We start from the raw sequence: 15,116 nt of genomic DNA on the forward strand, positions 1-15,116 counted from the left end.
ACACTGAGAGCCTAGGTCAGGTGCCTTGCTGACTGCCAGAGGGGATTCCGAAAACTCCATGCACTCCCTGCTTCTAGCCTTCAGTGGCTCCCCTTCTCTCCACTCAGAGCCCTGTCTGCCAGCCAGACTGCTCCACTCACTTTGAAGACCCAAGCAATCCCACAGAAAAGATCTTGTTCTTACTCATTTCCAGACCAAGAAAGAAGTGCCTTGACCAGGATCAGGGGGTTGTGGCCCGGCCTGTAATGGCCAGTACTGGCTCCAGGCTCCCTTCTGATTCTGAGACCTCTCCTTGAACCCCAGTCCACCCTGTACCACAGGCTATCCCCACATGTCCAGCAGCTCCTCCCAGCAGTCTTCTCAGGACAGTCTGTCTGCTGCCTGGGTTATGGCCTTGGCTGAATGTGCTTGCCAGCCTCATTGGCACAAGCCCCAGCTCAACCAGGCCCATCCGTGCTAATTAGCTTAATTAATGGGGCCCGAGGGAGCCACCCCAGTTGGAGGCCAGAGCTCCTAGTCATCTGGGATCCAGCCCAGCCACATCTGACCTGCTCGCTGCCTTCCACTAATGCCCAGCCTTCTTCCTACATTTTTCTCTTCACTTTTCTACAACATGGCAGAACCCAGACTTGGACAACATAGGCACATCAGCTATTATGCATGTTCAGGGCTGTAGAACAGAACTTTGACGATTTTTTTTAACATGTGTTTATGTTTTGAAAGATAAAACACAAGGTAGAAACTAAAATAGTACAGAAGGATTTGCAGCAGCAACAACAAAAATAAGCCCCCCTCTTGTCCCTGGCCCCCAGACTCTACCCACAAGTGCCATTATTTCCTTCCTTCTGCATCTTCCCAGATGTGTGCCAAACATGACCAAGTGCACACGATCATATGTGTCTCTTGCTCCCCTTTTTCATAGATCAAGAGGACCACTTCAGTTCCCCACTTGCTCTTCTCCACATGGGAAAATGGTTTCATTCTTGTTAATGGCTTGGAGAAGCCCCTTTACACACACCTCCCACCAGGTCACAGGTTTGGGCAATTGGAGAAACCAGAGATCTGGAGACAAAAAAAAAAAAAAAAAAAGAGCCCTTAGAACAGTGCAGTGCGAGGGGTCCTAGGACTTCACACATGCCTGGCAGGCATGCTACTACTGAGACATGTTGCACTGAAAGAACATGGGGAGAAAGTAGTTACAGGACTGCATGACTAAGAACCAGGCTGGGAGGGAGCAACAAAAGATTGAGTGGGCCGGGCGCTGGTGGCTCACGCCTGTAATCCTAGCTACTCAGGAGGCTGAGATCTGAGGATCGTGGTTCAAAGCCAGCCCGGGCAGGAGAGACCGTGAGACTCCTATCTCCAATAAACCACCAGAAAACCGGAAGTGCTCAAGTGGTAGAGCGCTCGCCTTGAGCTGAAGAGCTGAGGGACAGCGCCCAGGCCCAGAGTTCAAGCCCCATGACCGACCAAAAAAAAAAAAAGATTGAGTGGTCAGGGGAGGTGCCCAAGGAGGTAATATTTCAACTCAGTGCAGGGATAAGAAGTTGCCAGCCACAAGCAGTAGCTAGAAGGTCACTCTAGACAATCATCTGTGCAAAGATCCTGAGGCAGAAATGTGCCTGTCGTGTTTCAAGAATGACGTGAGGGAAGAGAGGAGATTGAGGACTTCATGGGCTGTGAAGAGGATGTTTTTAGAAGAATCCTGTACATGTCCACTTTTGCTGAGTCTGGTAAAAACTCCAGTGTAGTGAACTAAACTGAGTAGGTTTTCTAAAAATGGTTTGGCACTATACATAACTGCCCTTTTTTTCATGAGGTGTGCCTCAGGAGAGCCTTCTCCCTTTTTTTTTTTTTTGGTGGTCATCATTGTCATCATCTTTGTCATGGGGCTTGAACTCAGGGCCTGGGCACTCTCCCTGAGCTTTTTACCCAAGGCTAATGCACTACCATTTTGAGCCACAGTACCACTTCTGGTTTTCTGGTGGTTAATTGCAGATAAGAGTCTCACAGACTTTCCTACTCGAGCTGGCTTTGAACTGCAGTCCTCAGTTCTCAGCCTCCTGAGTAGCTAGGATGACAGGTGTGAGCCAAGGGCGCCCAGCTGCCTCCTCCCTCTGAGCATCATGCATCATCCATGCCTCTCCAGAGGCCGTTGTTTTTGTTGTGCCATGGTGGCTTTCACCTTTCTGTGTGGGAAGCTCCTGTGCAGGAGAAGGGTTCCTGTGAGCCTTTGTGAGGAAGATGCAACCAGTGCTGCTGAAGTTCTCCGCGGGGCTTTTTACCCCTTTCCTCAGGAGGAGAGTTGCCCTGCACCTCTCTGCAGGGACACATGCTAAGGCCAGGCCTGCTACCTCTCCAGGCAGTAGGGCTTTACTCAGGGAATTCTGGGAAATGCCAAATTGAAAGAAGCGGGTGGGGAGGCTTCTTCTGCTTCTTAAGAGTGTGTGCATTGTTGCTCTTTCTGTCTCTTGCTCCCTCTCTACTTCTTGCCCTCTGATCATAAGCTTTTAATTTGCCCAGAGAATATACTTCCCTAACAGGGACAGAGCCAGTTCGCCCTCTGCCTGCAGTTCTGACCTGGAGAGAAATAAGACTGGACAGAAAACAACCTGCTGCCTCTCTGCCTCCCTTTGTTAAAATCCCAAGGCAAGCAGCTGGGAGAGAGAAAGGAAATTCAGACTTCAAAACCCTCTGGAGCCCAAGACATCTTGTTTCTTCTCTAGCCTCAAAGACTCTTTCTTTCTAGATTTACAGAATGATGAAGGTCAGGTGCCAGCCTTTTTAAAACTAGTTCTCATTGTTACAAGACATGATTAGGATAAAATGAGTTCAGTTTGGAAGGATATTAGAGAGAATGTGAAGATCTCATTTTTTCCACCTCCTAATATGACTGCTGCTTCCTAAGAGAATCACTGCTCTCCATTTCTTCCAGAAATCTTTTTCTGCATACAAGAGCATGTTTTTTAATCAGCTGTGAACATGCTCCATGTACCAAATATAGTTTGTTCATTCCATCTGGGATATAAATATGGTCATCAAAGCTGGGCATGGTAGTACATACTTGTAATCCTTGCCCTGGGAAGGCTGAATCAAGAGGATGTCCTAGACTATATAGGAAAACTCTGTCTCAAAATAGGGGATTGGAAGTAGAACAGGATCAGTACTTGAAACAGGAAGTTTTTCAGGGGAATTAAGCCATGTGCCTGTTCAATTCCAGGCTGAGATTAGAGGTCTGAAGAAAGGATGAGATCCATGTAAACAGGAACCTCAAGCTTTAGAGAATATTAAAGGAAATTTTCAGACCCTTCTACAATCCAGTTTCAACTTGTTTCTGTCATTTTCATTTCCCCAATAAAACAGCTTTTTTTATTGTGGGGGAAAAAAATAGTAAAGCATGAGCCAGGCACCAGTGGCTCACACCTGTAATCCAATCTATTCAGGAGGTTGAGATTTGAGGAAGCCAGCCAGGGTAGGAAAGTTTGTGAGACTTATCTCTAATTAATTACAGAAAAAGCCAGAAGTGGAGCTACAGCTCAAGTGGTAGAATGCTAGCCTTGAGCAAAAGGAGCTCAGGGACAGCACCTAGGCTCAGAGTTCAAGCCCCAGGACTGACAAAATAAATAAATAAATAAATAAAGCATGAACATGGCAGCCAAGCTTGTTAGTGGCACCTATAGGCTCTGTGGCCCTGTGGCCTTGTTATGAGTCCTTCACCCACAGGCTATGTGACTTAGGACAAGTGGCTTACCTCCTCTGTGCCTGAAATGGGAGGCAGATAGTGCTTAGCACATGCAGCTGTGGCGAGGATCACCTTGTTCTGGAAGCAGAGACAGCTACAGGCCACAGTAGCTGCTGGGAGAAAGAGGGTCAGTGCAACCCCCATGTGCCACAGTGTCTCCCTTCCTCTCAGTGGGGCTGATTGTTTCTAGCAAGTAGCTGACAGTGCTGAGACGGTCTGGTAAGGCCCTGCCCCTGCCATTGTTGAGTACAACCATGTCAGGGGCCTCAAGCCAACCTTGCCAGGAGACAAGCTAGGACCCCAGGACACTGCTGTGAGCCAGGCAGGGACCACAGGCTGAGCCACTGAGAGGGAGGGAGGAAGAGAGGGAAAAAGGAAGGGAAGGAAGGAGGTGGAGGCCTCCTGTCCTGGGTCTGCTTTTGGCCAAATGCTTGGCAGCAGCCCCCACAGAGCAGGGGCAGAGATGAGCTTCAGACCCGGGTCCATTGGGCCAGCAGTGGCTTGGTGACCAGTAGATCACTGGGTATTCTAGAAAGCCCTGTAGGGAGAGCGGAGAGCACTGTGGGTTGGCTCTGCTGGAACAGGAGGCCCAGCAGAAAAGCTGAAATGGAGCTGGGTACTGATGGCTCACACCTGTAATCCTACCTACTCAGGAGTCTGAGATCTGAGGCTCACAGGTCAGAGCCAGCCTGGGCAGGAAAGTTTGTAAGACTCTTATCTCCAATGAACCACCAGAAAACTGGAAGTGGTACTGTGGGTCAAGTGGTAGAGTGCTAGCCTTGAGCTGAAGAGCTCAAGACAGCACCCAGGCTTCAAGTTCAAACCCCAAGACTGACAAAAACAATTCCAGGCTGGTAGCCCCTCTTCAAGGGCTCTATGCCTAGTATCTGCCCTTCCAAGAAATCTCTGTGAGCCGGGGCATCAGTGGCTCATGCCTGTAATCCTAGCTACTCAGGAAGCTGAGATGTGAGGATCGCAGTTCAAAACTAGCCCAGGCAGGAAAGTCCGTGAGACTATCTGCAGCAAACAACTCAGAAAACTGGAAGTGGTGCTGTGGCTTAAGTGGTTGAGCACTAGCCTTGAACTGAAGAGCTAAGGAACAGCACCCAGACTCAGAGTTCAAGTCCCACAACCAACAACAACAACAAAAATCCCTGTGGTTTATGGGCTTGGTTACCCTGTGTGGCAGGTTAGGAAAGCAAAGCCGTAAGGTCCCAGAGCACCCAGGCCACAGGTCTACCTGCAACCAAGGCCTGCCTAATTGCGCTCAGCCTGGGACCCCAGCCTGTGATGCAATCTCCCAGTCTAGACAGCCTCACTCCTCACTCCCAGCAAAGGCCTGTTTCCCTCCCATCAGCCAGTAACATCCTTCCTCCCAGTGGCCGTCCCTGTACCCTGCTTTATTTGGACTATTTCCCTCCCTCACATGGGGGTTCCCTCCACTCATTGGCTCAGTGTGATGCCCTTCTAGATGTGGGCTCAGTGACCCAGCCCCCCTGGAGCAGCCTGGCCAGAGGAGGTCCCCATAGCAGACCATGTGGCTTTGCTGTCACTTTTGGGCAGGTGAAGTAGGAGGCACAGGCAGTTGAGGGCAGCGGCTCGAAGCTTCCTCACCCGGCACTGTCATTCTAGGCAGGTAGACACCAACACAAAAAACGTCTTCGGGCAGCCACGGTTGAGAGCATCCCTGCGAGACCTGCGATCCCCGCGAAAGAACTACAAGTCCACCATCGAGGACGACCTAAAGAAACTCATCATCATGGACAACCTGGGGCCAGAGCAAGAGCGGGATGCAGGGGTGAGTGGCAAGTGGCCAGCTGGCCCAGACAGGGAGGAAGGCAGTGTCCCCACAGTTACCCGAGCCTCTCTTGGCCTGTCCACTGGTGAGGAACAGAACCTGAGTGAAGCTAGCCTGGGCAGGCTCTATGGAGCCCAGGAAGGAAATGGTTCCTCAAGAACAGGGGAGGCGGGGCTGGGAAGGTGGCTCAGTGGTAGAGCTCTTGCCTCGTATGCATGAGGTTCAATTCCTCAGCACCACATAAGCAGAAAAAAGCCAGAAATGGTGCTGTGGCTCAAGTGGTAGGGCGCTAGCCTTGAGCTGAATAGCTAAGTGACAGCACCCAGGCCCAGAGTTCAGGCCCCACTCCCCGCCCCCGTCCCCACACACACACCAGGGGAGACTACAACAGTAGACACCAAATGCCTTCAGCCAGCTCTTGTCCCTCTGCCTCCTTGTATTGGTTGACTACACTCTCAGGCAGGTGCTGTCTGTATGGGGACCAAAACAGACCTCAGCTGTCAGCTGTGTATGGTGGTACATGCCTACAATCCCTGAGGAGGCTGAGACAGGAGGATCGCAAACTACAGGCCAATCTGGGCTGCGTAGCAAGAACCTAACTCAAGTGGGAGATGGGGAGAAGGAGATATCCATCTCCCCCAGGATATAGTACTACCAGCCCAAGGCACTAAAGACAGGATACACTAACATCAGTAGTGCCTACCAGAGCCCTAGCCTGACTCTCCTGGATCTGCCCCCCTGGAGGGACCTCTGACCCTTGCCTGGAGCTGGAGAGTGGCACTGGCCTATGCAAGCCAAGGGGCCCCCAAGGAAAAACAGGGCAGAAATGGATGCTGGGTGAGTAAGAAGCCCCATGAGCCCAGATGTGTCACCCCCTCATCCTACCCCTGTCTTGGCAGCAGTCCCCCCAGAAGGGCCTACAGCGGACCCTGTCAGATGAGAGTCTATGCAGCGGGCGTCGGGAACCCAGTTTTGCCAGCCCTTCCAGCCTGGAGCCAGGCCTGCCCAGTGACGTGCTCTTCACCAGCACCTGCTCCTTCCCCTCCAGCACGCTGCCTGCCCGCCGCCAGCACCAGCACCCCCACCCGCCTGGCGGAGGAGGCCCCAGCACCATCCCAGAGAAGAAATGTGAGCCTGATACCTGGGGCAGGGAAGCAGGGCAGCCCCACCTGGAGATAAGCTTCAGGGGGCTGGATGGTTGGGCCACATTTCAGGGCATGTGTGATTATGACATATCCACCCCTTTACTTATCTAGCAAATAGTCTGTGAGCATGCCCCTGAGTGGTGCTCTGGCATACCATCCCCCTCAAAAAGCCTGAGGAGGCCGGGCACCCATGGCTTACGCCTGTAATCCTAGCTACCCAAGAAGCTGAGATCTGAGGATCACGGTTCAAAGCCAGCCTGGGCAGGACAGTCCGTGAGACTCTTATGTCCAGTTAACCACCAGAAAACCAGAAATGGTGCTGTGGCTCAAGTGGTAGAGCATTCACCTTGAGCCCAGGCCCAGAGATCAAGCCCCATGATGGGGGGGGGGGGTGTGGGTGGAAAGCCTGAGGAGCTAGCAATGCCTTCTGGCCTCTCTCATCCCCTGCCCTCATCCCAGGGGCTCTCACGCCAGGAGGCAGCACGTGCACAAGTCCACACTGTACCCCAGGCAGCTGTTATATCGTTAATGTGCCCACCTGATTGACAAGTGGCTCTGTGGCAGTTATGAAGTGTTGCTTGGCCTTTTGGGGATGTTAAGTATAGTGCACAGCAGCTGCACATATTGCTCCCTAAAATTCAGACATACCTTCAGTTTAGATGTGCTCTTTCCCAAGGGTCTTGGCTTAGGAGTCCATGGCCATTTCAGCTAGATGGATTCCCTATATCTCTGTATCCCATGGGAGACGGGATGAAGGAGATGCTGGGGTTCTTTCCCTCCTTGCCCTTTCTGAGGGCCTCCTCCGTGTTCCTTAATCTTTCAAGCCAAGTGTGGTGGCACGTGTCTGTAATCCTACCTATGAAGGAGGTTTCTACCAACTGGGTTTATATGTTCAACCCTCCCGCCTCATGCTCAGCCACCTCCCTGTCTGCTCATCCCCATCCAGCTGCCATCTCTGCCTCGGAGCTCTCACTAGCTGATGGGCGGGAGCGGCCGCTGCGGCGCCTTGACCCCGGAATGATGCCACTGCCCGACACAGCTGCTGGCCTTGAATGGTCCAGCCTGGTAAATGCAGCAAAGGCCTATGAAGGTAGGTGCCCTCCTCCTAGCCTTGCCTGAGGATCGATGGAGGGCCTGTGGCTTTGCTGGAGAGGATACATCCATTTTCCACACTTGGGCTACATAGAAATTTGGGTGGACATTTTTGGGCTGATGGGTGACTGGCTCCCTCCAGACTACCACTCTGCTATTTTCAAGAGCCTTACTCTTTCTTTCCATAATGGCTGCTAGGCTCTGGACATTACATCCCGCTCAAGCCACAGGAGAGATAGACACCTACCTTCTCTTCTCTTTAAGAGCACTTCCCAAAGGCTCCCACTTTCTGCACTCACTTCCCCTTGGCCTGATCTCCCATGCCCATCTTTGGCTGTAGGGCATGGGGAGAATGAGGCCATGTGCCCAGCTGAAATGGAGTCACCCTGGCTTCCATCCTTAGCTCTGCAAGGGAAAAAAAGAAAGAAAGAAATGGGGAAAAAAGAAATTGGGGATTTGTTATTTAGGAAAAAAGAAAAAGCATCATGAGGACAGCTGCTACTTGCCTAGAAAGAGCAGTGCCCTGGGTCCCGTCCCCAGACTGCATATCAAGGGCATAACACACACACACATACACACACACACACACACACACACACACGAGTAATCCTGAGATCAAGGGAATACAAGGGAATAACACACACACACGAGTAATCCTAACTGAAATCAAGGGAATAACACACACACACAAACTAATACACACTAACACACACACACACACACACACACACTGATCCTAACTGAGATCTAGGATCTAAGGTTTGAAGCCAGCCTAGGCAGAAGAATCTATGACTCTCATATCCAAGTAATCAGCAAAAAGGCTAGACTAGAGACATTATTCAAGTGGTAGAACACCAGCCATGAGTGAAGAGTACTAGGAAGAATGCAAAGCCTTGAGTAAAAATCCCCACACTGCCACAAAAATGCTATGTGCTGGTAACTAATGCCTATAATCCTAACTACTCAAGGCTGAGATCTGAGAATTGCAGTTCAGAGCCAGCAGGAGCAGATAAATCCTCAAGACGCCTATCTCCAGTTAACCAACAAACAGCCAGAAATGGAAATATAACTCAAGTGGTAGAACACTATCCTTGAGTAAAAAAGCCAAATGAGAGCTAGAGGCCCAGAGTTCAAATCCTAGTACTGGCACCAAAAAATAAGTTAATAAATAAATAAAGTGGTGGAGGTTGGGAGTTTGTAGGGAAATGCTGGGGCCCCTCCCTTCACACCCACAAGGACTCAGCCCTGCTGTCTTCTGTCTTTCCGGCAGTGCAAAGAGCTGTCTCGCTTTTTTCTCTAAATGACCCAGCCCTGAGCCCGGACATCCCACCTGCACACAGTCCTGTCCACAGCCACTTGAGCCTGGAGCGGGGACCCTCAACCCCTAGGACCACCCCTACCATGAGGTGAGTTTGTGTGGGCATACCCAGGACTGGGTCTGTACAATAAGAGAGGAACATGGTGCCAGGGTAGAGGGAGTAGCTACTGCAGGACAGACACGCCTCCATTGCCTGGTTGAGAGTTCTCTTTAGCTGACAGGCTGGAATAGTCATTAATGCTGTGCCCATCGTTCACTAAAATCAGCAAGGACCAAAATAGACTGTGCCCTGCCCTCTACAATAGCGCCTTCTATTGGGATGACTCTTGTGTGAAGACTCTGTACCCCCAGACTCTCAGCTCTACCTCCTGTCTGTCTCTCTCTACTTCTTGGTCTCCTCCTCCATGCACGTACACACACACACACACACACACACACACACACACACACACACACCAGCCATGCTGTTGCATGCGCTGTTTGGCTTCATCTGTGAAATTTGATGACTAGGGTCACTGCTACGACTGTTGCATGCGCTGTTTGGCTTCATCTGTGAAATTTGATGACTAGGGTCAAGCCCTGTCCCTGGGGAGGACAGAGGGACAGACATTCCTCTGGGTCATCTCACACAGGGCTCTTCACATTTATTTCATTTCTTTCTGGCTCAGCCACTATTGCGCACTTGCTCCCACAGGCTGCACCGTGTGTGTGTGTGTGTGTGTGTGTGTGTGTGTGTGTGTGTGCGCGCGCGTGTGCGCGTGCATACATGTGTGTGATGATCAGTGCACACTGCAGGGTGGGCAGGACAAGCCTTTTCTGGGAGTCAGGACTGGGAAGGGAGGAGCAGAAGGGCCTAGGCATCTTGCTGCTGCCTCACCAGAACAGCCAGAGGAGCATTCATACCCAGAACCCAGGCACGGAGTTCTGGCCTCAGATGCCACTTCTGCCAGCATATGTGGGGACTGTGTCCTCTGCCATAGTCTGAATTTCATCCTCTATCCCATGGCAGCCCCATAGCAACCCAAAGCCCAGGAGGATGGTCCTTGTGGACTCTGATACAGTGCTGCTATTGCTAGTCCTGCCCACAGCACCCCTTTTTGTCCAGTTGTCTGCTGTGTGCTCCTGTGCTTAGAATGGGGCTCGGCCTGAGACTCGGAGGACTCAGGGAAGAGGTGCTCCCCAAAGCCCAAACCTACCAACACATACCACAGAAAGCCTCGGTGAAGAGATTGACCCCAAGATGGCTGCCCTGGCTCCCCCAGAGCCACTCTCATCACCCCCTGGATTCCAGCAAGGCAGGGACTCACCAGAGCCTCAGGAACCAGAAAGCCTGTACCCCGTGTCCCTCCCAGCTATGGGCCAAGAGTCCTCCCCCGGACCTGGCAAGCCTCAGCTTGCCTTGTTGCCCTGTCTTTGCAGTGAGGAGCCACCCTTGGATCTGACTGGCAAGGTGTACCAGCTGGAAGTGATGCTGAAGCAACTGCACACAGACCTCCAGAAGGTGAGGCCTCCCCTGCACATGCCTCTGCCTCACTTCCCAGACATGAGGGCAGCACCTGTCCCCGCCCTACTCTTGTGCTCCCCATGTACTTAGTAGTAAAGAGTGAAAAAAGGCCATCCTCAGGGCTAGGAAGCACACGAAGAAACTCAGACATTCTTGGGGAGCTAACACATTGGCCCAGTCTTTGGACAAACAATTGGATAGTATCTATCAAAAACATAATCCTGAGCTGGGAAGGTGGCTCAGTGGTAGAGTTCTTGCTTTTCATGCATGAGGCCCACCACATAAGCAGAAAAAGCCGGAAGTGGCGCTGTGGCTCAAAGGGTAGAATGCTGGCCTTGAGCTGAAGAGCTGAGGAACAGTGCCCAGGCCCAGAGTTCAGGTACCATGACCGACCAAAAAAAAACAAAAAACATAATCCTAAACTGGGTGGCTCACACTGGCTGCCCAGGAAGCCGACATCTGAGGGTCTTGATTTGAAACCAGCCTAGGCAGAAAAGACCATGAGACTCTTATCTCCACTGAACCACCAAAAAAAAAAAAAAAAATTAAGAGGCCAGCCTGCATACATACATAGTGAGACCCCACCTCAAAAAAAAAAAAAAATCTGGGCTGGGAAGGTGGCTCAGGGGTAGAGTGCTTGCTTTGCATGCATGAGGCCCTAGGTTCTATTCCTCAGCACCACATAAACAGAAAAAGCCGGAAGTTGCACTGTGGCTCAAGTGGTAGAGCGCTCGCCTTGAGCTAAAGAACTGAGGGACAGTGCCTAGGCCCAGAGTTCAGGTCCACGACCGGCAAAAAAACTAAGCTGGGTGCCAGTGGCTCACACCTGTAATCCTACCTATTCAGGAGGCTGAGATCTGAGGATCACAGTTCAAAGCCAGCCCTGGCAGGAAAGTCCATGATACTCATCTCCAGTTAACCACCAGAAAACTGGAAGTAGCACTGTGGCTCAAGTGGTAGAGCGCTAGCCTTAACCTGAAGAGCTGAGGGATAGCACCCAGGCCCAGAGTTCAAAACCAAAAAAAAAAAAAATCTTAATGGGCCTGTGTTCTAAGACCTTTACATAGGGGACCTCGGGACCCTTCTGCATGACCCATGTCAGAATTGAGGGATGAGACCCAGTGACATGAAGTAACTTAGTCACTCAGTTGTGGAAGCAGAACTGAGATTCGAATCCAGAGAGGCCTTGGCTGTCCCAGGCCCAGCCTGAGGAAGACTACCAGGCCAGTGTGTCTGACCCCACCCTCCTACTGTCACAGGAGAAGCAGGACAAGGTGGTACTGCAGTCAGAGGTGGCCAGCCTTCGGCAGAACAACCAGCGGCTGCAGGAGGAGTCGCAGGCCGCCAGCGAGCAGCTTCGCAAGTTTGCTGAGCTCTTCAGTAGGGAAAAGGAACTCTGAGACAGCCGGGGAGGTCCTGCACCACGAACACCCTCATCCAGCCATGATGCCTCCCCTGCAGGCTGGGCCCAGGCTCCTGACTCCTCTCTCCCTCTCTGGGCTCCTGGTTGCAAGTGGAGGGGTCACCCAGCCAGAGAGCCCTGGCACCTGCCAGCCCATAGCCCTCTGCAGGGACTTGGGAACCAGGGCTGGTAGAAACCAGCTCTGCTCCTGTCTCAGGGCCCTCTGAGCTGCCCCCCATCTCCCCCACCCCGTGGGCCTGTGGGCCATCAGTCCTCTTCCTTGTCCTTGGACCCAGCTGCTGGAGCTCTTGGACGGCGGGAGGGACAAGGGATGCTCCCTGCATGAGAAACACAGTGGGACACCAAATGAGCCCCCTTCATTCCCCACACCCCAGAGGTCACAGCCCAGGGCTCCTTCGTCCCCAGTGTGCTAGCTCCCAACAGCATGGACACCATCATCTTCCCCCGACCCTTTCACAAAGCAGCCAGGAGCACTTTTCATAGAGTTTAAATTATTTTCCTGGGGCCCCCAGATAAAGAGAGGAGACCCCAGTATCCAGAGTCCACCAAGAGAAAAACTCTGGTTTGTACAATCAAGACTGTTTGTACTATCTTTTCCTTATCAGCTCCTCCCAGCAGAGGCCACAGTGCCTGGGCCTGGGCTGCAGGCCTTTTCTCTCCTACCCATACCCAGCCCTGACCAGCTCAGGGCTCAGAAGGCACCCATGGAGCCTTGGGCCAGGCTGAGGAAAAGCAGCCTTGTCTCCTGTCTGCTCTCATTTTCCTTTGCAAGGCTCCAGGGCCAGTCTTGCAGCCCCCGCAGCGGGCACCACCCAGACACATTCACTGTGCTCCCCGGGGAGCACTCCCAGTGCAACCCCCAGAGATGCTAGTTTTCAAAAGGCAATAAGGGGCAGCTCCGTGTGGTACTACGCTGTTCACCAAGAAACATGAGCTTCTTTTTTTTTTTTTCCTTCTTTAAAAAAAAAAAACAAAAAACAAAAAAATATATTATATATATATTTATTTTTTCATGTAGAGTTGTGCCAGAACGAGTCTGGATGGCCACGGTCTGTGGACTCCCCCCCCCCAACCTCAAGCTGAGAATTGAAGCATGTACCACTACCGCCACCCCCCTGGAGGTGGGGAGCAGTGGGAGGTGGAGGAGTTGGCAGCCCAGAGCCAATGCCAGGCAACCAGGCCCACCTCTGAAAACCAGGCCTTCTCTTTGAGGAAGAGCCTCTTGACAGACTTGCACCCCTAGACAGAGAAGCAGGACAGGGCCGGAATAAAGGGTACCCATGGCTGGCCAGAGGGGTGGCATCTAGAGCAAAACCTCAGTTCCAACATTGCCAGTGGTGGTAGGAGACCAGGCAGCTGCCCAGCCATCCTCAGCCATGGCCAACTACTGTGACGTCTCCTCCCCTCTCCCCTACAACCCTCCCTTACTCTGCCTCCACCCCTTTCCTCAGACAAACCTGGAGCCTTTTGCTTTCTCTTTTTTTTTTTTTTTTTTAGATGTCTCCTCATCTTCAGATCATTCTAATCATTTTGGGGACGTAATCATGTACATTGACAAGTGTAAATTATGATTTTTTTTGCTTACATTTTCTGTTTTTTTAAATTTCTGCAAAACCAGTTATTTAATTTGAGGTTGGTGTTATATCCATTGGCTGAAGATAGGCTTTTTTTTTTCCATGTTGATTTGTTTCATTTGGATTTTTTTTTAATTCATTGTCTTTTTTTTTTTCTTCTTTCCATCTCTGTCTTGAGATTTTTCTGGCATGTTTCTGGAGGTTTCAAAGGAAAATAAATGTTTCATAGAAATGGCTTGTGTGTTCCCTAGCTGGGTGGCTGCCTGGACAGCACACACTTTCCTAAGAACTGACTCGTCAGCCTCACAAACTTTTTCTTGGAACCCAAATTACAGAAATCTGACCCTGCACATATAAAATGTCCTTAAATTCAAGTGAGCAAGATTCTCCTAAGTCCTATACCTAGGAGAGGTGGGAGCCAGACCCATATACAAAGAAAGAAATGCTGGTTTTAGAGTAGGTCAGCTTTTTTTTAAATCAGGGTTTTCTCTGGGCACTGGTAGCTCACACCTGTAATCCTAGCTACTCAGGAGGCTGAGATCTGACGATTGTAGTTCGAAGCCAACTCAGGCAGGAAAGACCATGAGACTATTATCTCCAATTAACCACCAAAAAAAAAGAAGTGCTGTGGCTCCAGTGGTAGACTGCCAACCTGGAGCAAGAATAGCACTCAGGCCCTGAGTTCAAGCTCCAGGACCTGTGTGTGTGCACACAGAGAGCTCAGGGATTGTACAGAATGTTTGGTGGGTCCACAAGTCCTGAAGCTTAAGCTCTTGGAGCCTCAGCTAGTGCCAGGCCACACTCCTCATCACCAGGTTTATTTGCATGTCCTGTCCCACCCACAAGGGGTTATGTGCATCCTCTACCTCTTCGGTCCTTTGGTGGGCTGTGGCTGGTGGTGCGCGTCTGGCTAGGAGCGGAAGCTGCCCCTGCCCCAGGCTAGTGGGAGGCACAGTGCCCACTCAAGAGAGAGGCTGGAGATGGTGATGCTCCTGTGATGGGGAAGGGCACAGCTGTCTGGGCTAAGCCCAGCTCTGTACCTGCCCACGTGGGCGTCAGGCAAACCTCTCCCCCAAAAAAACCAAGAGCACTGCATCCAGAAGAGACCCAGCTATTCCCCTAGCTCAACATGCTAGAGCCATCCATTCTTTTCTCCAGTCCTGGAGGCCCCATCCTCAAGCTTGCCCTTCCCCCAACCAACAGAGGCAAAGGGAGGGGGGGGACGGGAAGGGAACCTGGGAACAAACTGTTCTCACATCCTCTCCTGGCGCCTGAGACACACCAGCAACTCCCAACACCCCAACACACACACACACACACACACATTCCCTTTGCACACGCCAGCCCCTGATCTGGCCTACCTTCCCTTCATCTTGCCCCAGTTTTCCTGGCCCAGCTTGGGCCCTCCCCCCCATTCAGCCTCCACACGTCTGACTGGCACTCGGCAGATTTTTCTGTTCCCCTAGATTCTTTGTGTCATCCCTCCCCAAATGTCCATGTGTCCCTCATTTGATTAGTTT

At 51.5% G+C, this 15,116-nt stretch overlaps 1 protein-coding gene across 1 annotated transcript in view; it reads left to right on the top strand.

Moving 5' to 3' along the window:
* Window positions 1-13,822, top strand: part of Sipa1l3 (signal-induced proliferation-associated 1 like 3) — a 60,467-nt gene extending 46,645 nt beyond the window's left edge. Inside the window, exons 16-21 of the mRNA XM_013026190.1 lie at window positions 5,375-5,540; window positions 6,440-6,668; window positions 7,632-7,775; window positions 9,048-9,183; window positions 10,515-10,596; window positions 11,859-13,822. Of these exons, the coding sequence (XP_012881644.1) occupies window positions 5,375-5,540; window positions 6,440-6,668; window positions 7,632-7,775; window positions 9,048-9,183; window positions 10,515-10,596; window positions 11,859-11,999 (898 nt within the window). The 3' untranslated portion in view covers window positions 12,000-13,822. The remainder of the gene's footprint in view (window positions 1-5,374; window positions 5,541-6,439; window positions 6,669-7,631; window positions 7,776-9,047; window positions 9,184-10,514; window positions 10,597-11,858) is intronic.
* Window positions 13,823-15,116: the final 1,294 nt, after the last annotated feature.

Source organism: Dipodomys ordii, unplaced genomic scaffold (genome assembly GCF_000151885.1).
Source record: "Dipodomys ordii isolate 6190 unplaced genomic scaffold, Dord_2.0 Scaffold92, whole genome shotgun sequence".
NCBI lineage: Eukaryota > Metazoa > Chordata > Mammalia > Rodentia > Heteromyidae > Dipodomys > Dipodomys ordii.